Genomic DNA, 21260 nt, shown 5'->3' with positions numbered 1-21260 from the left:
CGTGAAGGCCACGCCCCCTCGACGCGCGGGCCACGCCCCCGGCGACGGTCTCGCGAGGCTGCGGTGGGCCGGGCGGGGCCGCGGGAGGCACAACAAACATGGCGGCGGCGGCTGCGGCCCCGGCGGGCAGCGGCTGGGGAGCGGGGCGACGGCGGTGAGTGTCGCCCGGTCCCTGCCGTCCCCCGCCGTCAGCGGGCTCGTCGGCAGCGCGGCCCGCACCCCCCAACCCCCGGGGCGGCGGCAGTCCGGGCCGCGCCTGCCCGGCGGCCGAGGGCACCGCGCTGGGGCCTCCCTTTGGCGTGAGGGGGCTGGGGAGGCGGCTCTGGGCTCCCCGGGCGGGCAGCGGCGGGGGGAAGGCGGGCGGGGGTTGTTGGTACCGCGTCTGGCGCGGGAAGGGGGCGGCGGAGCAAGCGGCGTTTTTGCGTGGCAGGTGGCGGGGCTCGGCCCGGCAGCCGCTGGCGCTGAGCTTCCCCTTCCCCCGCGTGAAACTCCCTGAGGGGGAGCAGGGAGGGCTGGGGAGGGGTTGTGGATCCTTCCCCATTTATGTGTTAATTTGAAGTCATTTGCACTGGGAAAGATGAGGCGGGGCAGAGAGATTTCCCCCCCACCCTTTTTTTTTTTGTCCTTGACCCCTTAAAAGAGAACGGGGCACACAGATGTGCTCGTAGTCACATTATTTTATTTCCTTACAATGACTGCAGTGTGAGTGCTTACTGTGTGTGTGAAACTACTGGTTTTACTGTGTCTGAATTATTTTCTTTGGCGGGAGTAGGCTGAGAGGGGACCATAGAAATGCTTATAAATATTTCAAGCGTGGGTGTCAGGAGGATGGGGCCAGACTCTTTCCAGTGGTGCCCAGCGACAGGACAAGGGGCAACGGGCACAAACTGAAGCAGAGGAAGTTCCATCTGAACATGAGGAAGAACTTCTTCCCTCTGAGGGTGATGGAGCCCTGGCCCAGGCTGCCCAGGGAGGTTGTGGAGTCTCCTTCTCTGGAGATATTCCAGACCCGCCTGGACGCTGTGCTGTGCAGCCTGCTCTGGGTGACCCTGCTTGGGCAGGGGGTTGGGCTGGGTGACCCACAGAGGTCCCTTCCAACCCCGACCATGCTGGGATTCTGTGAAAGATGGTAAAATATTAATAACGCCTAGCCCATGCGATGGCACTTCTTAGGCAATAAACTTAGTACACATCAGCACTGTAACAAGTGCTAAATCCAACGGTTTGCCCATGTAGAAAAATAAATAACTGGTTTTCTACCCATCAGTGTGTAAAGCTGGAGAAGATGTAGTTGTCTGTGCAGAAAATGTTCCGTGTAAGTAGAGCTTGAGGAGCATCTGGTGCAATCAGCCCATTGGAGTGTGTGAAACGCGAGCTGGTCTGCTCAGGTTGCTGATAATTAAAGTTGCGGTTACCAGTTTGCAGTGGTGACACGGCGAGCAGCTGATCTGTATCCTTCGTCCGCTGTATAGCTGTAAAAAAAATACCACGTAAAATCACAAAAGGTTCTTTTGTGTGTACAAATGTGGAGGTTTGAGGTGGTGCTTAAATTGTGGCAACTTACCTACATTGACATAAAAAAGAGGATTTTTTTTTAATTAAATCGATGAGGTATAGAAAGGAAGTTTTATGCAGTTGATCCCCAAAAGAACGTCTTTTCCCCAGTTTTTAAAATTTTGTGTAATTTTCCTTAAAAATTCAGTGTCATTATAAAAGTAATTGATCACACAAGTTTTTATGCCTTACACAAAGAGATACACAGATTCTTCTGTAAAAATACGGACCTTTAACGTTGTTTCATGTTGTTCTATTCAACGTGTAGAATGGTTTAATTTTAAATTGTTTCTTCTTACTATGATTTGGTGAAAGTTGCCCTGGTCAGTACTCTACATTACATTGTGCTATATTTATCTTCCGTATCTTTAATTCATATCCTCATATCTTTGTTTTCTTACAGGAGGCACCAACAAATGGAACACAAATTAACTTAAGCCTATGTGAGGCTGGTGACACCTGAAAGAGGGTAGGGAAAATTGATACGTAAAGATGTGTTCAAAAGTAACGTAATGGTGATTATAATGCTAAATAGGTGAGCACACTTGGGTGTGGTGTGCAAGAACAGACTCATCTGGATGCCAAAAATGAACGAATGCATGTAAATAACTTTGAAAATACAGAAGAATGTGTTTAAATGGGGTCTTGAACTCAGGACTTGAGTTTTTGTAATATTCTGGTCACATAATATTTTGTTTAGTAGCTAATGAAAAACAAAAAGATACTCTTGTTGAAAATTTAGCATTATAAATTATTTCTGGATATAATCTGCAGGAATAATAATGTGACTGACTCATTGCCCTCTTTCCAACTGTCTTCACAAATTCATTGCAAATTGAGACTCTAGAGGTTTGTCATTTACAGTCCCAGAAAAGAGCATCACTGATGACTTCTCATGAATATTTTTAATATTTCAGTGCAAAATAATGAAATGGATTAGCACTTTTATGCAGGATAGCAAACTAAAATTTTGGGAGAACTATGAAATACTGCTTTCTAGAAGGCTTCTTTCCATCTTCGCTAATCAGCGACATTCAGTTGGTTTCCCAACATTACAGTTGTCATAACTGACTTACCTAACTCTGGGATTTTTTTGGAGCCACGTGTTCACCAGAGGAACTACTCAAACGATCAGTGAGATAGAAGTGGATTTCAGAGATAGACAAAGGAGTAGATGCAGTCTTTGAAAAGATTTTGTTGGAAGTCTAATTGTTTTAGTAAAACTTGGTGCAGTAGAGTGCTAGGACCTATCTTTTAAAACATATATATTTTTTCAGGTTTCTTTCTTAAAACTTGTGGGGGTTGGAAAGAATAATGGACTTACGTTTCCTTTTTTCCCTTTCAGGGAAAGTGAAGAAGCTGTGCTCTGTGCTTTCTGTCTGACCCGTGGGGAGTACATTTGGGAGCATGTTTGCTACTTAGCAGGAAACTAAAATTCAGGTACAATACATTAAAAAAAAAAAAAAAAGATGCAAGTGGATTTTTATTACTATATCATTTTATCCAGTTTGATGCTATCCTTATGTTACTGTTGCTGAAAACGATTTCCCCAGTAATATGTATTTGGTGATCTTTAATGAGTTAAAAATTCTAAAAATAGTAATTCTTGTGATTGTCAATTTGTGCACTGAGTCATGCTGTATGATAAAAGTAATCCTTCACCTAAAAAAAAAAAACCCCACCCCAAACAAATTTGTGTTTATGAATGCATTATAATACAAAGACACTTGTCATTTGGAAATATTTTTAATTCTAGGCACAAGAGGTTGTAAACGTAAAGAGTGAATATGGGTGAGAAGAAGCCAGAACCTTTGGACTTTGTAAAAGATTTTCAGGAATATCTTACACAGCAGACTCACCATGTAAATATGATTTCTGGATCGGTTAGTGGCGACAAGGAAGCAGAGACTCTTCAGGGAGGTGAGCTAATTTCAGTGCTATCAGTTTTTCTTTTTTTTGAGAAAGACTGCACTGTTTATGTTCCAGATAATTATGCAGACGACTACAATTGTATTGAAGCATTTCTGATAGTCGTTTTCACGTCCCAAAAGATGTGTACATACTTTGGTTTTAATCAGGGTATGTTTGTGTCATTCTATGTATTTAGTGGTATACAGAAGGCAAAGATATTTGGCATATTCTCACAGTGCAATAGGTAGTATCCTGCTGATTCTTGATTGAAGTCTTTGTTGGGTTATTCACAGCTGGGACAGAAAGTGATCAGAATGGTCTGGATCATCCTTCTGTTGAAGTTTCCCTGGATGAAAACTCAGGAATGTTAGTGGATGGGTTTGAAAGGACTTTTGACGGAAAATTAAAGTGTCGATACTGCAACTATGCCAGCAAAGGAACAGCACGGCTCATAGAGCATATCAGAATTCATACAGGTATGCAATATTCTGCAGTACTTTGCTGTGAGGCATTGTGGTTGTCAGGAGTTAGCATCTTCAAGCAGCGTGATAGTTCTTAGAGCTACTCAACAATTAGAACTGTTTTTTGGGTTTTTAATAGACTATTTTATCAAAGATGTGCCATGTACCTATTTAAACTATGCAAATTCATACTTACATATTTTATTGCAGACTACTGAATTTGAAGCAACTACATATGAGAGTGAAGTTTAGCAGGAAAGCAGCAGTGTAAATTGAAGGGTCCTACACGTAGCTTTTGGTTTTTCCTTGCTAATGAAAAAAGTGAAAAATGCACATGCTGCCACATGGAGATTAATAGGGGCTTTTCTTCTTCTGTTGTTTAGCTATGAAAATATTCATGTTTTGCATAATATTTTAGCTGCAGAAGTACAAAACAGTAATAAGAATAAAGTTTTCTTATTGGTAGAGTGTTCAAGCATTGGAGCATATCATCAAATAAGTGATTAATAACAGTAATGAAAAGAAAAAAATATTTGCTGTGCCTTGCTTAAGAGCATTTGCCACTTGGGTTTGTGAAACGGAAAAGCAAAATTCGCACTAAAGGTCAGAATGTCCTAAATGGTTCATGGAGTCAGCTGCGACTCCTTGGCAAATGAGAGAAAACAGACCAAAGGTCTTTGTGCAGTCTGACTTTGCCTGTCGAGTGTGTTACACCGATACAGAAGACTTTATGGCTGTCAACTACAGTAAGAAGAAAAAAAAAATTATATTCTGAAAAAAATTGGAAGTTTTTATAGGTTTCCAGTTTGGTGTCGACTGTCCCAAAACTTCTAAGTGTATCATTTCAGTGGTCTGGGGTAGGTGGCATTCTGCGACTCGCTTTGAAGGCAACGCATTGCTGTAACTTGGGTGTAACTGTAGCGCTCTCCAGGTACGGTTACTGTTAGTCAGATTCTGGCTTTGCAAACCATTGCTTCCACACGGTAGCTCCCAGGATGGATTTTGGGAAGTCAGTGCTCCTTGCACTGGCCCTGCAGTGTTGGCTTGTTTTGACAAGGCGTAAGGGGATAGAAAATGACAACCAACAAAACATCAGAGTTCTGAGGTTCAGATGCTGAAGATCTTGTAAATTCTTCTCTTGTGCTACCGTGAGCTACCTCTGTGTGTAGCTGTTGCTGTTTTCAGATTCCCAGTGGAAATTTTGTGTAGTTCCAGTAGTGGATAAAATACTGTGGCTTGTGTACCTGCATTTGACACAGTGTTAGTGCCATGGCTTGCTGCGGATCTGCAAGCAGCAATGTGTTTTTGAGCATTTTTTTTTTGTCTAGTTTTTCATAAAGTGGTTACAGCTTCACCCACCATTTGCCTCATACGGGATGTGGACAACGAGGATATTTTTCTTTTAGCAGTTTTACTCTGTGCAGTGCTATTTCTGAGCTTGTGAAATGAGGGTCATGTAGTGGGAGAAACTGTACTGCAGACTTACGCAGTTCATTTTTAAATGGTACTTAAAGATGCAGAGGTAACATCAACTTCAAAATGTCACGTCTTCTCAGTAGCAGATAACTATTGCCACCTAAAAACCTGCATCCCCAAGCCCACAGTTACTAGTGGCCGGTCATCAGCATGAGCAGATGGACAGCTGGAGCTGTGAGGGGAAACAAATTGCTACCAGAAGATGTTGGTATTACATCTTTGCTGATTCTTGGGATGTTTTTGATGGCTTTGGTGTGCATGGGTTTTCTCAGACAGAAGGACTGAAATAATCTGTTGTTACTTAGTATCAAATGTCATCAATTTTAGCCATGCTAGAGAGCAAAAAATCAAATCTTCCTTCTTTAAGTATCAAAATGTGGGTATTGGTACAGAGTCAGAATTCCTTCTCTTACTCTAGGAAGCTGCCTACCTTTTGTGTACTCAGATCTTAGGTCAGCAGTTCCTTTGTGTTTTCAGAATGCATTCTTATCCTGCTGCTGCTTTAGGGAGTAGAGGTCACTAAGTGCCTAGAGGTAGCAGAACAATTCCTGCTGCAGATTATGACCCATTTCAGCACAATGCAGCGTAATATATGCAAAAGCAACAAAGATTCCAACCGAGAGTTGGGATGCTGAGAAGTATCATCATGAAGTGGTCATTATTCAGAAGCAAACGTTCCATGAGCTACACAAATCCGATTTTTAGGGCAAAGCATAATACTTTGGGTTTCTGCCCTAACACTTTTAAGTTGTTTCTTATGGTCGTAGTATATGATATTGCTAGTGTTACACCAGAAGAAGGAAGCTTTACATGTAGGATGACTGTTGTCTCCGTGCTGCTGCAGGTATTATTAGAGGGTGTATGCCTGACTCCTTTGATCAAAGCAACTTTCACAAAGGTGCTGGGAAAAGGTAGCCGAATTGAAGGCACACATCGCTCTGCTGCAAAATCATGCAGTCTGAATTATTTCAGTTTCAGAAAGCTAGATAGCCGTGAGAGAGGGATGCAGTGGGTGTCAGCCTACTGTGTATCACAGAGCTTCAGCAGCTTGGACACACCTTTAGACAGTGGACGCTCTGTGGCCAGGTTACTGGTTCAGACGTGTCTGATGCCCAAGGAAATACCAGCAACTGTACGATGATAACAGTTCATTTCCCTACACCACTGTGTTCAGTTTTAGAATATAGACAAGAATCTCGGGCTGCCAGAGGCCTTTTTGTTCTTCTGTGTAGTTTCCCCTTTGCCTTTCTACAATATGTTTCATATCTTTAATTTTAATACAGCACTGCATGGTGTCCTGATGGTGAGACCATTTTGCCATTACTGTAATGTCACTTCAGAAAACCCCGCTTTGTTTCTGTACAGAGACAGGGGGCTCCAGAACAAGGAAGTTTTTGGTTTGGTTTGGTTTGGTTTTCTTGGTTTTTTTCACTTAAGGGCAAGGAGATCCAAGACCTGACTGTAGTTTTGCTCGGAAGCATGGTGGGGACGTGTGGCAGAGGGCCAAGAGATGGATTGCATGGACTATGAAGGCTCAGAGCGACTGATCAGCATTAAAATAGGGAAGTGATAGCTGACTAGCAGCCTCGGAGCAATGTAGGTGAACAGGTAGTGCATCCTGGATAACATGCAAGTGCAGCAAGGTATCTGCCAAAGTAATTATGACCCAGGCATGATCGTGCAACCATTATTAAGTGCATCTTACTGCAGAATTAATTTCATGGTGAGTCTAATTACACAGCAGTGTAATTAGTAGTTCCCCAGCTGCGTTGTACTAAAGGCATGCAACATGGGATGCAAGTCTCTGTATAATCAGTTTAGAATGAAAGAAGACCATTCAGATTTTCAAGTTCTTTGTGAATGCAGGGAGTTTGTCAGTCTTTTTACCTCATTGTTTGTACCCAATCTCCAGATCTTTATACACATATATATATGTGAATACATATATATGCTTATGGACAAATCATGGTTTCAGTTGGTGCAAATAAGGTACTTAAAGATAGCAGAAAAATTGCTCTTTCTTTCCTCTTGAAGAGCCAATGATGTAGGGAAAAAAAAGAATCTTCTATTCAGTATCCCAGGTTGTGGTTCCAAACTGTGGGATGCTCAGCAGGGGACGGGCTTTCTGTATCAGTCGCATGCCATCTTACAAGCCCTGTACAGTGCTTGCAGCGTGTGGCCCTCGCTGCATTGAGATCTCTGTCTTCTACAGTCATTGTAGATGGATTTTGAAAGCCACAAAACAGATGTGTTGTCCTGTATATTTTAAATAGTAGAAAGTGTTTCAAGAAACCCCATAAAGGCTGCAGAGAAGGAGCCTGCTCGCTTTTTTTTTTTTTTTTTTTTTTTGAGTTTGTCGTGCTGTGTGGCAAGGGAATCAGTTGCACAACAGTGATTCAGAAATCGACCTGGCATTCTGGATAGGAAGATAGGATGATGCTTCATTTCAGCACCTGAACATGCATCAAATCCTTCAGGCATTTCTAACACGTAGACTTGGATCTAAAAGCTCCTAAAAGATCAGTCTATGAAGAGAAAATGAGAAGTCCCAAAGTATTATGTTACAAATCTGTTGGCCTGTAATTATGTTTGAAAGCTTTCAAAGTGCTTTTAAAAGTGTTAATACTAATATCCTGAAATATTATTTAATAGAAGAGCAAAGTTCTGCCTGTCAGAAAGGAGAATACCTGAGTGTCCCATCTGGGAGAGCACAGAGCAGTCCAGAGATTAGCTGGCTTTTGTTTTCTTTAATAACTCTTTAGCCACAGGATCCTTTTTCAAAGTTTGGTTCTTGGGTGAATGCATGTGTACGTGGGTTATTTAGAAAACAATTCCAGGGTGTTTAAAAGTAGGAATGTTTGGAAGATACTGAAAGGATACTCTCCCTCAATGTTTAAACACAGTTATCATTAAGAATGATTAGATTTTTGGGCTTGCAGACATTCCTGTGGCCAACTGCTTATGTGCTTTGTAGGTAGAGTTTGGATCCAGTTAAGAGCACCACGCGAACATCATTGCATTCAGTCCTTGGCATCACTGCTGCAGTTCCTAGTCAGGTTCTCTCTTGTGTTGATTCTGGTCACATTTTTTTTTCTTGTGCTTATCGTCACATGGGTGAGGCAGAGATGTCAAAACTTGCTCCGCTTTTCCACGAAGTACCCAGCTAAACTCAAGACCAGCAGTGAGTCTGAAGCTGAACTGCCTGACTGGCAGCTCCCAGTTAACTACTTTCTGTTCCATGAAAAGCCTTTTTCAAGCACTCTGAGATGTTATACTATATCTGTTTTAATTTTCCAGGTGAGAAGCCACATAGATGCCATTTGTGTCCCTTTGCCTCAGCTTACGAACGTCATCTGGAAGCTCACATGCGATCGCATACTGGTGAAAAACCGTACAAATGTGAATTGTGTTCCTTTCGCTGCAGTGACAGGAGCAACTTATCTCACCATCGCAGGCGCAAACACAAAATGGTGCCTATCAAGGGTACAAGATCTTCCCTAAGCAGCAAGAAAATGTGGGGGGTTTTGCAGAAGAAGACCAGCAATTTGGGGTACAGCAGAAGAGCATTAATTAATTTGAGTCCACCTTCCATGGTGGTTCAGAAACCAGACTACCTTAACGATTTCACTCATGAAATCCCAAATATCCAGACTGAAGCGTACGAGAGCATGACAAAGACAACCCAGAGCAGTGGGTTGCCGAGGGATCCACAAGACCTTATGGTAGATAATCCTTTAAACCAGCTCTCTACGTTAGCTGGACAGTTATCTAGCTTGCCACCTGAAAACCAAAATCCAGCCTCTCCTGATGTTGTTTCCTGTCAAGATGAAAAGCCTTTCATGATGCAGCAGCCTGCTGCACCTGCAGTAGTTTCCGCTGTGTCAGCGAATATTCCTCAGAGTTCATCTCCGACCAGCCCGGATCCTCGGCCTGCACACAATCAAAGGAACTACAGCCCCGTGGCAGGTCCCAGCAGTGATCGCAGTGCCCACACCAGTACTCCCAGCATAAGTAACAGTCAGCCAAGTACTCCAGCTCCGACCCTTCCGGTTCAGGACCCTCAGCTTCTGCATCACTGCCAACACTGTGACATGTACTTTGCGGACAATATCCTTTATACTATTCACATGGGATGTCATGGATTTGAAAATCCTTTTCAGTGCAACATATGTGGGTGTAAGTGTAAAAATAAGTATGACTTCGCTTGCCATTTTGCAAGAGGCCAACATAGTCAACATTGACTGAGAACACGCTTTCATTTAGTTTTTTAACATATTACAGTATATTTTTCGTACTTGCTGAAGGAAAGCTTGCACATTCCCGTAAGGAATCTTCACATTAATCAGTTCGACAAAGGAGGAAAATTTATTTCTATGTTGTTGTAAAACTTGCCAGGGAAATTTTGTATAAGATGTGGTTGTTATTTTATATGTAGCCTTTCGAAAAAAGCTGAGAGTGCGCTATAGGAATTGGAATGCATTTACATGCTTTGGTTGCTAATTTTAAGTTGCTTGCACTTAATCCCAATGAACATTCTACAAATGTAGAAGCAGAGCGTATGTCCTGAAACATAGGATGCAATCATCAGACTAGTTACTAGGCGAGGCAAAATATATTCACTATAAAATACGAAAGGTTGATGCAATGGCACACATGGTTGCTTTGGAGCCATACTTATCCGTAAAAACTTAGCTGCTCCAGACCGGAAGAACAAACAGAAGCAACTTTGACATACAAATTCAATTTGATGTAAAACTTGCTTTAATTTTGATGAAGGTTAATAATAAGGTTTTGCTTGGTATAGTCTAAACTCTTCATGCTAACGCTCGAACACTAATTTAACTTATTTTTAAAACTCATTGCAAAACTAGAAGATAACAGCTTATTGTGAATAAAACTGGCAGGAATAAAGAAAGAGTTAAAATCTTGTCAATCTCTCATTATACAAAAGAAAAATTAAACATGACACCTTATTTTAAACTACGCTTACCAAATTTTACTGTCATTCTTTCTAAAAGGAGGTAATTTTTAAACAGTTGTAGTAAAGAGCTTGTAGAACTAATATATGTTCCGTGAGATTTTTAACTGCCTTAAACTAATTTGTACAGGTCTTTAAAATTTGCACAATTAGACTTCTGTCTTGCTGATAGAAGTTCTGATAGAAACAAACAAGAGGTTTACAAATTAAAAATCAGTTGTTCAGTTTTATCTCGGGCCAAGCTACAACTGGTAGGTTGCCTGTCTGTTTGAAAGTTCCGTAATCTAGTTTATTGTAACCTTCAGCTAACTTGGAAGTCAGTTTGTCATGTCCCCTCCCTCAGATTTGTTGCGCTTTTGGTGCGCTAGGAATACGGGGAAGGGCTTCTGGGTTTTCTGAACGGTCATGTAGTAGGGCAGGCGAAGGAATACCGGCTGACTGCGCTGGAAGTCATTGTGATTAATAGTTGTAGGTGGCAAATGGTAACTAAAGATGTATGTGAAGTCCATTGCACATGTTTATTTTTTCTTTTAATGCTGTACATCCTACTTTAGAAGCACCTAGGCTAACGGACAGGCACTTTAATATAAACCTAAATAAAACATCCTAGCAAAATTAATAAAAGCTTTTAATACGCTACGCAGGAATGTGTAATGTTTCAAAAAGTGAAGAACTGTTACTTTTCCCGTATTTAGACGTGCACTTTTACCTTAGCTTGTCTTACTGGAGGCAAATTAAAGCTTCCCTTACATATTCCCATTTTACAATCAGCAAAATATGGCAGCAAATATGTTAAAAGCAGGAAGATTTTATTAATATTCTGCAAGTCAGAAATTGGGATCTGTATAGTAAATGTTTGGCTTATTCAGATTTGTATTGTTATGGCAGCTAAAGCTTCCTGAGGCCGATGGAGAAACATACAATGGCTTCAGTGTAAGATCAACGCAGGCAAAACCACCCTTCTGAGAATTGTAGCTTTAGAAGTAATTTTTGACTTAATGAATTAGAAATTTGGGAACCAAATGTGTTTCTCTCTTTACCCAGCTTCCCTACTGTTGAGTTTTCTGTGCTTAAGTAACCAGGTGAAGGAACTAGGTTCTTGGCTGCACGTAATCTTGTAGTAACGAGGTCAAAAGTACACTTCTGAAGTATTTCCGATGTAGCGAAGGTGAATGATAACCCACTGTCACTCCTAAAAACGTTTTTGGTTTCAGGACTCATTCAAAATACATTTCAGTGTATTTCAAAATACATTCAGAATGCAATTTCTGTTTTTCATAATGACACTCCTTATTCCAAAATATCTCTTGGTTGCTTTATCCTTTTAAAATTTATTTTATAAGCAAAACTGCAACTCTGTGTGCATAAACACACAGAGTCCTTTATTTTAAGGACTAAAAGTTGACTGAACTGGAATCAGTTGGAAGTTACTGCTCCTGTACAGGTTTTGTAATGTGACTCTTCCGGCCAAAGAGTAGTGTAGAAATGATGGCGCTCTCTCGATCACGTATTGACATGTTCTAAAATCTCCATTTGGCTAAAATGCGATATTAGGACTACAAACGTTACTGTTAAAGACCATTAGAAATAGTTATTTATAGAGGTGATTTTCCTTGCCTTTTGATAGATGGCATACACTTATTCCTAGGCTCTAGCAACTCCAAGGAATCTTCTGCGTGGGTGGTGCTCCTGGGAGCCCCTTCCAGTGCTGAATGAAGCCGGGCACAACAGCCAGGCTCTCCTCGGTCTGCGGCTCCAGCCTGGGTCCCTCTTGGCATCAGTAGGGAGGCTAACTCCAGTGCGCGGGAATGTTGGGGATTTCATCCCTCCATCCCATTTTGGCGGTTTCTGGTCCGTTAGGCCTTTCATTAGCAGTGTGCCTGTCGGCATTACAGACTGTTCTGTTTGCGCCAGCCGACGATCTGGTGATTTAGAACAATGACTTCTGAACCATGATGCCCCCGAGTGAAATTTTAGATGGGAGGACAGTTAGGTCACAAACAGAGGTGGCTGGGAGCAAGGGGAAGCCTGCGTGATCTTACTGAAAAGGGGCCCTTGTTTAGGAAGGGATCCTCTGTTTGCAGGGGAATGTATGGTCCAAATAATGGAAGTCAGGATGAAAAAAAAAAAAAATCTAACCCCAAACCTTGCAAATTGTTGTTTAGAAGTATTTTAATATTGCTGACTTCATACCATTGTTTCTGCTTCGAAGTACTTAAGGAAAAGAAAATGAGCTTGAACACCTATGAAGTGCTGGATGACGATAAAACTGTTTTTCCTTCTCTCCTTGCGCAAGCTCGTGTTTGCGGGAGGGGTGCTTAGGCAGCAGCCGCCTGCGGTGTCCGTACCCGCACTCTGAAGCCGGGTCTGCGGGGTGGATCCCTGCCGACTGACAGCCCCGACACAGAGGGTCACCCTCCGCGCTGGCATTCTGAGTTCTTCAACGTAATCCTCTGTGTTCAGTTGTGCCAAACAGTACCCTGGCTACATCCAGTTCCTGCTGTCTACTGAGTAGGTTTGGAAGGTGTATTTTCCTACTAGTTTTTCATAATTTTGTAAATACTGTTTAATTTAAAGACCAGAATTAGTACTGGAAAATTGTTGCAGAGTCCGATCCTGCCGATTCCCTTGCACAAGTAGGCCTTACTCGGGGTCAGTGAGGGACACTTGTCAGGAATTGTGGGGTCCAGTCCTCGGCTGGGACTTCTGGTGTTGAGTTCTCCGTGTGCTACACTGCACTAACTCTTTTTTTTAAAAAACCACATCCTTATAAAGTGGTGATTAGCATTTTAACTTGTATTAACAGCGAAGTTTCGGAATGAGCTGAAATTTTTCCATAGCTTGACTCTCTTAAGTTCTGTAGTTGCAAAACATTAACTTTGTGGGGTTTTTGTTTTTACTGTAATTGATTATTTTGTAGATACATTGACGTTTAACATGCACTATTTATAGTACTCTTAATACAGACTTATTTTGAAACTGAATATTCCAATGAACATGCAACTACTGGACTGAAGATCTTAGTAGATTATCTCGGTCAATACTTTCACCGACTGTGAGGCAGCTAAGAGGGAGTAACGGTTGTTTTTTCACGGGTAAAATGTTTAGATGATGCGGATGTTAACATAAAATGTTGATTGGAATTTTAACGTAAAACTCGGTGCTGGAAGCCACGTTCCGACAGTGCTGCCTAGCAAAAGGAGCTGTTGCTGCTTGTTTTACTCCAGAACGTTTGGGAGGTTCGCTTGTTTGTTTTTTGTTTCTTTTTGACAAAGGGAATGTAATTTGGAAGTCTTCACTGGCAAGTTTTCTATTGATTTTAAGCTTCTTTGCAAATCTACAGCAAATGGATGTTCTGCTGCAGGAAATCTGTTCCCTGCTGAAGCGTTTTACATTGAGCAATCTTTGTGTATGTGCTTCTAAGTACCTGCTTTGTTAATAATATGTATTTCAGTGTAAAGAGCATATTTTGTATGCAAAAATGAAACCTGTTAGAGCTGTAAAATAAATTTTATCGTGTAGTGAATGTTTTCAGATGATAAGGTTAATTCTGAAATAACTATATCTAGTGTAGTTCATGTTGTGAAGCTTTGCTTTTGTAAGATACGAATAAAATAACACTTTCTAATTAAGTCTCATGTGAATTCTTAATTGCATGTGCTTCAACAGGTGGAACCGGTGACCTGCTCGTGACCCGCTGTGGTCTAGGTATGGTAACGAAGGAACAGGGCATCTATGTTTCAGTCTGCTGAAGTTGAAAATACTTAATTTTAGAGCTGAACCAGGTCTCAGATTACTTGTTCTTTGCAAAGTTTCTGTTGGTGAAACAAGCAGAGGAGCCAAGAGCCTGGTCTAAAAAGGGGAGCTGGGCAACTAAAGCGGGCCTGGGATTGAACTTGGGTGCTGATATCCTCACTTTGGGTGCCGTAGTTCGTTGTCAGCCCACTTCACGCTGGAAGTGCTGAACTCCATCTCACTTCTTGTTTTCAGACCTGCCCAGGCACACATTCTCTGGAAACGCTCGGCTGCCCGTTCGACGGAGCCGAGCAGGCCACAGTCCGTGGCGCTCTTCAGAACCTCAGCTGGAGCAGGCTCCGAGAAGGCCGAGCCGGCTGGAAGTTAGTCCTGCAGGACACGGAACTAGATGATTTCTCAGTGCTCCTCTCAGGCTAATTTCTTCTATGATTCTGTGAAATTTAAGTAAAATCCAAGGATGGTTTGTTGTTGGCTTGATCTTCAATGTCAAACACAGTGTGTTAGACTGTATTGCTCTTCTGTAGTATGGGGAGAGGAGCTGGAGAAGGCACGAGCCTCCAGGGAAGGACGCTGCATCTCTCAGATGTTTTCAGCTGTACTGCTGAGAGAGTCCTGAATTTCCAACACTCCGGACTCTTAAAAAACACAGCATTCTCTATGTCATTTTAAAACATATTTATTAACTACATTGGTTGCCTCATGTTGGAATGAAGAAACCACACTTGTAGCAGGGTCAGAATATTGATTTTGTAGGCAAATTTGGTGTTGCAAATGATTTCCTTGCCGCAAGCCTTCCAAAAATTCTGCTTTGAGTTTGTTGAGTTCTTCTGCCAGGCTCTTCATCTCACTTGGGAGTACATTTTTATCTAAAAGAAAATTAAAGCTGTACTTTTAACTTCATGTTTCAAGACAAAATTAAGAGACTTCAGCTCACGCCCTACAAGTAACTTTGACCACCGTGCTGGCTTTGGCTGGGGTAGAGTCTCTCTGAGGGTGACGGAGCACTGGAACAGGCTGCCCAGGGAGGTTGTGGAGTCTCCTTCTCTGGAGATATTCAAGACCCGCCTGGACAAGGTCCTGTGCAGCCTGCTGTAGGTGACCCTGCTTCGGCGGGGGGGTTGGACTAGATGACCCACAGAGGTCCCTTCCAACCCCAACTATTCTGTGATTCTGTGAATTCTCTTCCCCGTAGCTGGCATGGGGCTGTGTTTGGCTCCGTGCTGGTAACACTGGGACGTTGTCGTTACTGCTGAGCAGCGCTCGCACAGCGCTGAGGCCTTTTCTGCTCCTCAGCCCACCCCACCAGCGAGCGGGCTGGGGGTGCACAAGGAGCGGGGAGGGGGCACAGCAGGGACAGCTGACCCCAGCTGACCCAAGGGATGTCCCACGCTGCAGGATGCTGAGCTCAGCGTATAAAGCTGGGGGAAGGGGGGGACGTTTGGAGCAACGGCGTTTGTAACCGTTAGCGTGACGGAGCCCTGGTCTCCTGGACATGGCTGAGCACCTGCCTGCCGATGGGAAGCGGTGAATGAATTCCTTGTTCTGCTTTGCTTGTGTGTGTGGCTTTTGCTTTACCTATTGAACTGTCTTAATCTCAACCCACGAGTTTTCACACTTTTACCCTTCTGATTCTCTCCCCATCCCACTGGGGAGGGGAGTGAGCGCGTGGCTGTGTGGTGCTCAGTTGCCGGCTGGGGTGAAACCTCGACAGCCAGGCGTCTGCAGGGTTGGGAATCCTTAGCAATTTACGCCACGAGAGTTTCATCGGGTTACTCTAACCTTGCGGCCCAGCCCCTAGAATACACTACGTGTACCTTTTGCGTCCTTCATTGTCTGAGAGATGATGCGTCTGCACGTCTGATCAGCCTGATGGACAGCGCTGGCAGCACAGATCACCCGGTCGGCTTCCTGCCCAGGGGTCCAACAGAAGGGAAGAACACATGCAAACACGTCACACTGTCATCGGCTTTTGAAGTACTCTTCAAAAACAAGTAACACATTGGCAGCAACGTGGTGACTGGCGCAGTGCGCATCTGCTCCTTCGAACTGGGGGGCAGGTACGTATGCCCCTGTGACTGCCAGAGACAGATCTGTGCGACATCAGGGAGCGAACGTTATTCTCCTCAGGGTGATGTGACAGCTCCCAAAGGCATTCCTTTTACTGCTGTAGACCATACAACAGTATTCTTACAGGTAGTTCAGTGGTTTAATGTAAAAAGGTGCCAGAAGCACCCGTTTCAAATAGGACTAGCTTCTCTGTGTATGCTTTTGCAATGAAGAAATGCAACAGGTATTTCTCAATTTCTGTCATCATGGGTGTTCTGAATCCAGTTCAGGAATAAGCAACAAACTTATTCGCCACCAGCTGAAAGAGCCGTGACTGTGAAGACAAGCAGGGCTACCTTTTGCTCAGCGTCTTCCTCATTTTGTGTCACTGGATTTTCCAAAGCGGTGGTCAGCAAACTGATTATCTGCTCACTAAGAAGACAAACAAAAGAGTAAACCACGTTAATCAAACTGTTTGAACTGAAGATTTTTCTTTCATTTTGTAATGACACCTCATCACAGAAGAAAACACAGGTTTTCAGTTAAATTTGAGGCAATCAATGAAATAATCTTTATACAGTGAGTTAGATGAAAAACAACTAAAACCACAGCCCGTTATTTCCAGTCTTAATGTTTCACACAATTTACATCATAGTTTTTCAACAACAGCTGAGAAATGCAGTTAGGTTTGCGCTTAACTCTGTGAAGAGCGATGGCTGCGAGTTCCCAGCAACTGGTATGCATCGTGTGTAACTGACTGGCTTCCAAACATCACCGTAGGGAATGTTTTTTACCTGCTGTTCAAATACAGTAAAAAGCTTCTACCCACCCATTTATGAGAACAGAGCTTACTGAAAACCCTAGCGTCAATCCAGTAGCATACTTATCCTCTGAAGCGCAATCCAAACTTTTCAGAATCAGGCTGTTCCGTTCCCAAGCATTCTTCTCAGGATCTGGCATTTCTATTTTTGTTGCCATTAAATGTATTGTCTGGTCAGGTAACGGATGACTTCTTAGACGATTTCTCTGCAAGCAGCATTCCAGCGGACACTCTAAAAATACCTGGCAGAAGCTCAAGGAATCTAAAAGGGCATAAACAGACAATTTTAAACTTTCCAAGGAAAAATTTCCCAGAGCAACATGCACGAGAAAGGCTTTACATGAATGAGGACCCTCCACATTAGTTCTGAGCCTGAAGAGAACACAAATCTAAAAAGACTACAAACTATTTTCCCTGCAAGGCTGCTCAAGCAGTGATTTCTGAGATCAACAAGTATAAGAAAGGCTTTACATGACCTAGCTATTTCTGATAGTGCAGGAATACAGTCAAGCTGATGCTTACTATACTGCAGCAATTAATAAATGCTCCGGCAGAGCGCTTAAAGGAAAAGCGGTTAAAGAGCTCCGAGCTTCCTGCGCAGCCGAAATCGCTCCCGAGCGCAGGAACGGGGAGTAGTTACATTTGCGAGCCAGCTGGTACACCTCGTATCTCATGCTCCGGTAGTAAAAATTGTCGTCCAGGATCAGGCAGAGCGGCCTCGGCGCGGCTGCAGGCGTCCCGCGTCGCCCAGCTCCGTCCCCGGCGGGGAGCAGGCCCTGCCCGCGGCAGCAGGCCAGGAGGCGCTCCCAGGCCGGCCGGCCGGCGGCGGGGGCTGACAGCGGGACCCCGGCCAGCAGCGCCCGCAGGACGAGCTCCAGGCACTGCAGCAGGTCGCGCCGGCTCCGCTTCCAGCGCGGCAGCTGCGGGGGAAGGCGGCGGAGGGCTGAGGGCCCGCAACGCCCCTCACCAGGCCCCCGCCGCGGGGCGCCGGCAGCGGGGAGGCCGCGCCTCAGGGGGCGCCGCGCGCCGCCTCGCCAGCCAATGAGGGCAGGGGGCGCGCGGCGGGGGAGGAGCGGAGCTGCACTGACCGGTGAGGGCGGCCCCGCCCCCGGCTGGCGCGGGCCGAAGGCCTCCGGCGGGATGAGCTCGTCGTAGGTGAGGAGGGCGCAGGCCCAGCCCGGGCGCTGCGGCAGGCGGCGGCGGAGGGCGCGGGCCAGGGTGGACTTGCCGGCCGCCGGCAGCCCGCACAGCAGGCACAGCCCCACCGGGGCGGGCCCGCCGCCGCCCGGCCGCTCCGCCGCCGCCAGCGCCGCGAGCAGCCCCGCCGCCGTGCGCATGCGCGGGGCCGTCCCCGCCGGACGCCCCCTGGCGGGCGGGGCGGGGCCTTCCCTCCGTTTTTGTCCTGGTCACGGGTTCGGTGGTGCGGTGCGGTGTGCCGCAAGGCGCGCCGACTCTGGTGGTTTGGGTTAAACTATCGGAATACGCTCGTTAATAATGACAGGAGTATTTAATTGGTAACAGCAGTCTGAGTTTCTTAGGAATTAATAAAGACAACGCTCCTTCGGGCGGCGCTCGGTGCCGGCGCGGGTCTAGGCCTGCGAGGTGTGTTGGGTGCTTGGGTCCAGCTCTTCTCTGAAATGGAAGAATCCTCCCAGGGAGTGGAAGCGGCTCCGTCGCTTGTTCGCGCTTGCTGCTGGTTCGTGTTCCCCGCGTTTGCGTGCAAAGGCGCTTGGCGTGGGGCTCGCTCTCCGCCGTACAGATCCACCAGCAGCCGCAGCGCTGCTCTCGCCGGCCGGTTTTTCTCTGCGGAGCGGCTCCTTTCTGTTAGGCGCCATTCTGACAACCTACGCAACTTCATACGTTTAGTTTTAAACCTGTACCACTTCGCAGAATCGCAGAATGGTCAGAGTTGGAAGGGACCTCTGTGGGTCACGCAGTCCAACCCCCTGCTGAAGCAGGGTCACCCAGAGCAGGCTGCACAGGACTGCGTCCAGCCGGGTCTGGAATATCTCCAGAGAAGGAGACTCCACAGCCTCCCTGGGCAGCCTGGGCCAGGGCTCCGTCACCCTCAGAGGGAAGAAGTTCTTCCTCATGTTCAGCTGGAGCTTCCTCTACTTCAGTTTGTGCCCATTGCCCCTTGTCCTGTCGCTGGGCACCACTGGAAAGAGTCTGGCCCCATCCTCTTGACCCCCCTCCTGCAGATATTTGTAGGCATTTATGAGGTCCCCTTGCAGCCTTCTCTTCTTCGGGCTGAACAAGCCCAGCTCCCTCAGCCTCTCCTCATAGGAGAGATGCTCCAGTCCCCTCATCATCCTCGTAGCCCTCCGCTGGACTCTCTCCAGTAGCTCCTCATCTTTCTTGAACTGGGGAGCCCAGAACTGGACACAGCACTGCAGATGGGGCCTCACCAGGGCAGAGTAGAGGGGAAGGAGAACCTCCCTCGACCTGCTGGCCACTCTCCTCCTAATGCACCCCAGGATGCCATTGGCCTTCTTGGCAGCCAGGGCACACTCATGGTCAACTTGTCATCCACCAGGATGGTGCCTAACTGGCACAGTTAGAGTGAAAAAAGTTATCTGTTGCTTTTGTGGTGGAATCGGTTTCTAGCAAAAATCTCCAGCTGTAATAACCAGTAAGCGTTAAAACACTGCCAAGCTGTGTAACGCACGTCCCGAGACACCCCGTTTTGTGCAACAACAGAGGCGGCTTGTTTCTTTTACACTCGGCCACATTCTCCACAGAGTTTCCTTCCTTTGCTGGTGTCCCTGTGGGAGGTGACTTTTACAAACCACCCGAACCGGAAAAGCAGGGCAGCTGGTGGGTGAGGAGAGGTGGGATCTGGAGCCCGGCCTCGGGAGGGCTGCGCTGGGGATGGGGCTCGGAGCAGGGCTGGTGCGCGGGGTACGGCTGTGGTGGCAGGCACCGGGGAGGGCCCCAGCAGCGCGAGGCTGCGGGCACGGTCCGGGAGGTAGACAGGCTGCAGGCCTCCCAGGAGCTCAGTCTGCGGTCGCAGCTTGACAGCGGCGTGCGGCTAGAGGTGAACAAATTACGTCTGTAAATAACTCAGCTCCTTCTCATTGGCCTGCGAGCAAGGCTGCATGTCTGAAGGGGCCTGTTCTCTGATGAGATTTAATCTAACGAGTTGAACCTCAGGCTTCTGAAGGAAAAAAACCCGAGGTGAGGTAGAAGAGGTGCAAATACAGCCAGCAGCAATTAGCAAAATAATGGGACGTTACAAAATCTCTGGTCAGCGCCTCTTAGCAGTGAGTCTCTTCCAGAGCTACGTGCTTTCAGAAGGCGTTTTGGCTGCACAAGGAGAGGACTGGAGGATTGCAATCTTTGCTTTTTTTCAGACCAGTTACTTGTCGGAGGTGGTTGAGGGTTCCCAGGAAACTGTTCAGACAGCCGGTCTAGGTGGGACTGCGGGTCGCTGAGGTCCTGAAGGAACCGCAGGAGACCAGGTTTGTACTGGCTGCCTGAAGCGTGGAAAACACATTTTGTGAAGTATTTAATGACTTGAGACAACCTGTATTTCTAAACTAGTTCTTTACCATTTTTAAATGGCTGCTAGCATTTTTACGTGTATTTAACTCTCTCTCCCTCGTAGCATTTATGGGTGCTGTGTTCTGTACAAGTGGTAAAACAGCCTTTCTCCTTCATGCATTTAATTTATTTTATCTCATATGATGCTGCATGAAAAATCTGCCTAAGCAGGATATGAGACATAAAGAACTTCACTTACAATGACAGAGCAACGTAAAGCTTTGCAATAGCAAAGATGAAGTAAGAAGGTTTTAAATACTACAAACCTTGGACCAGGGAAATGCGATGTGGTAAAAAAATCAGGACTTGATGTGGCAGGCTGGAAAAGATATCGCAGAAAATCACGTTAACGAAACCCACAGATTTCCAAGTGTGGCTAATTGTTCAGTATTAACCTAGCGATATTTTAGAATTAATTTTCATTTCCTGTGACATTGTCTTGCAACATTTTGTTTTGATAATTTTTGTTTTATCAGAACTAGATCCACAGCCTGGCTAAGCAACGTCTCTGGCATCTGGCCGCAGAATTCAGTCTTTGGCTGCTCTGCTAAGTAGCAGCCTGTTCCATCCCATCCTATGCACAGCCTGCGTTGACAGGGCAGGCAGTAAAGCTCATGCTTAGCCAAACAGAAATCCTGTCTAACACATCATAAATTACTTTAAATACTTAGAAGTTCAGATGGTTTCAATTATCAAAAAGCCACAAAGCCATCAG

General features: G+C 45.4%; 3 protein-coding genes and 1 long non-coding RNA gene across 4 annotated transcripts in view; 2 read left to right on the top strand and 2 right to left on the bottom strand.

The window, feature by feature from the left end:
* Positions 1-67: 67 nt before the first annotated feature.
* Positions 68-13992, top strand: IKZF5 (IKAROS family zinc finger 5). Its single transcript, XM_075423880.1, has 6 exons — positions 68-154; positions 1958-2023; positions 2900-2994; positions 3311-3474; positions 3759-3941; positions 8700-13992. The coding sequence occupies exons 4-6, from the start codon at positions 3342-3344 to the stop codon at positions 9641-9643; spliced, it is 1260 nt and encodes a 419-aa protein (XP_075279995.1). The 5' UTR covers positions 68-154; positions 1958-2023; positions 2900-2994; positions 3311-3341; the 3' UTR covers positions 9644-13992.
* PSTK (phosphoseryl-tRNA kinase) lies at positions 13959-18339 on the bottom strand. The gene is made up of 6 exons (XM_075423881.1): positions 18091-18339; positions 17643-17922; positions 17066-17264; positions 16539-16614; positions 15951-16044; positions 13959-15002 (listed from the first exon to the last, which is right to left on the bottom strand). The coding sequence occupies exons 1-6, from the start codon at positions 18337-18339 to the stop codon at positions 14797-14799; spliced, it is 1104 nt and encodes a 367-aa protein (XP_075279996.1). The 3' UTR covers positions 13959-14796.
* Positions 18075-21260, top strand: part of LOC142361673 (uncharacterized) — a 12048-nt gene continuing 8862 nt past the window's right edge. The window contains exons 1-2 of the long non-coding RNA XR_012764313.1: positions 18075-18157; positions 20356-20463. This is a non-coding gene — a long non-coding RNA (uncharacterized LOC142361673). The remainder of the gene's footprint in view (positions 18158-20355; positions 20464-21260) is intronic.
* LOC104339599 (disintegrin and metalloproteinase domain-containing protein 9) overlaps positions 20400-21260 on the bottom strand; it is an 18387-nt gene continuing 17526 nt past the window's right edge. Inside the window, exons 21-22 of the mRNA XM_075423879.1 lie at positions 20812-20864; positions 20400-20478 (exon numbers count right to left, since the gene is read on the bottom strand). Coding sequence (XP_075279994.1) covers positions 20400-20478; positions 20812-20864 — 132 coding nt within the window. The remainder of the gene's footprint in view (positions 20479-20811; positions 20865-21260) is intronic.

This window comes from Opisthocomus hoazin, chromosome 6 (genome assembly GCF_030867145.1).
Source record: "Opisthocomus hoazin isolate bOpiHoa1 chromosome 6, bOpiHoa1.hap1, whole genome shotgun sequence".
Taxonomy (NCBI): Eukaryota; Metazoa; Chordata; class Aves; order Opisthocomiformes; family Opisthocomidae; genus Opisthocomus; species Opisthocomus hoazin.
The sequence above is the reverse complement of the archived record's forward strand: the minus strand, read 5'-3'. Positions and strand labels throughout refer to the sequence as shown.

Bases quoted from the DNA above. Each gene is read 5' to 3' on its own strand.
- IKZF5 (XM_075423880.1), top strand. From the start codon at position 3,342: ATGGGTGAGAAGAAGCCAGAACCTTTGGACTTTGTAAAAGATTTTCAG. The intron at 3,475-3,758 runs GTGAGCTAATTT...GGTTATTCACAG, and splicing joins AGCAGAGACTCTTCAGGGAG to CTGGGACAGAAAGTGATCAG. The intron at 3,942-8,699 runs GTATGCAATATT...TTAATTTTCCAG, and splicing joins GCATATCAGAATTCATACAG to GTGAGAAGCCACATAGATGC.
- PSTK (XM_075423881.1), bottom strand. From the start codon at position 18,339: ATGCGCACGGCGGCGGGGCTGCTCGCGGCGCTGGCGGCGGCGGAGCGG. The intron at 17,265-17,642 runs GTAACTACTCCC...ATGCCCTTTTAG, and splicing joins GTACCAGCTGGCTCGCAAAT to ATTCCTTGAGCTTCTGCCAG. The intron at 16,045-16,538 runs GTAGCCCTGCTT...ACCCCTGGGCAG, and splicing joins AGGAAGACGCTGAGCAAAAG to GAAGCCGACCGGGTGATCTG.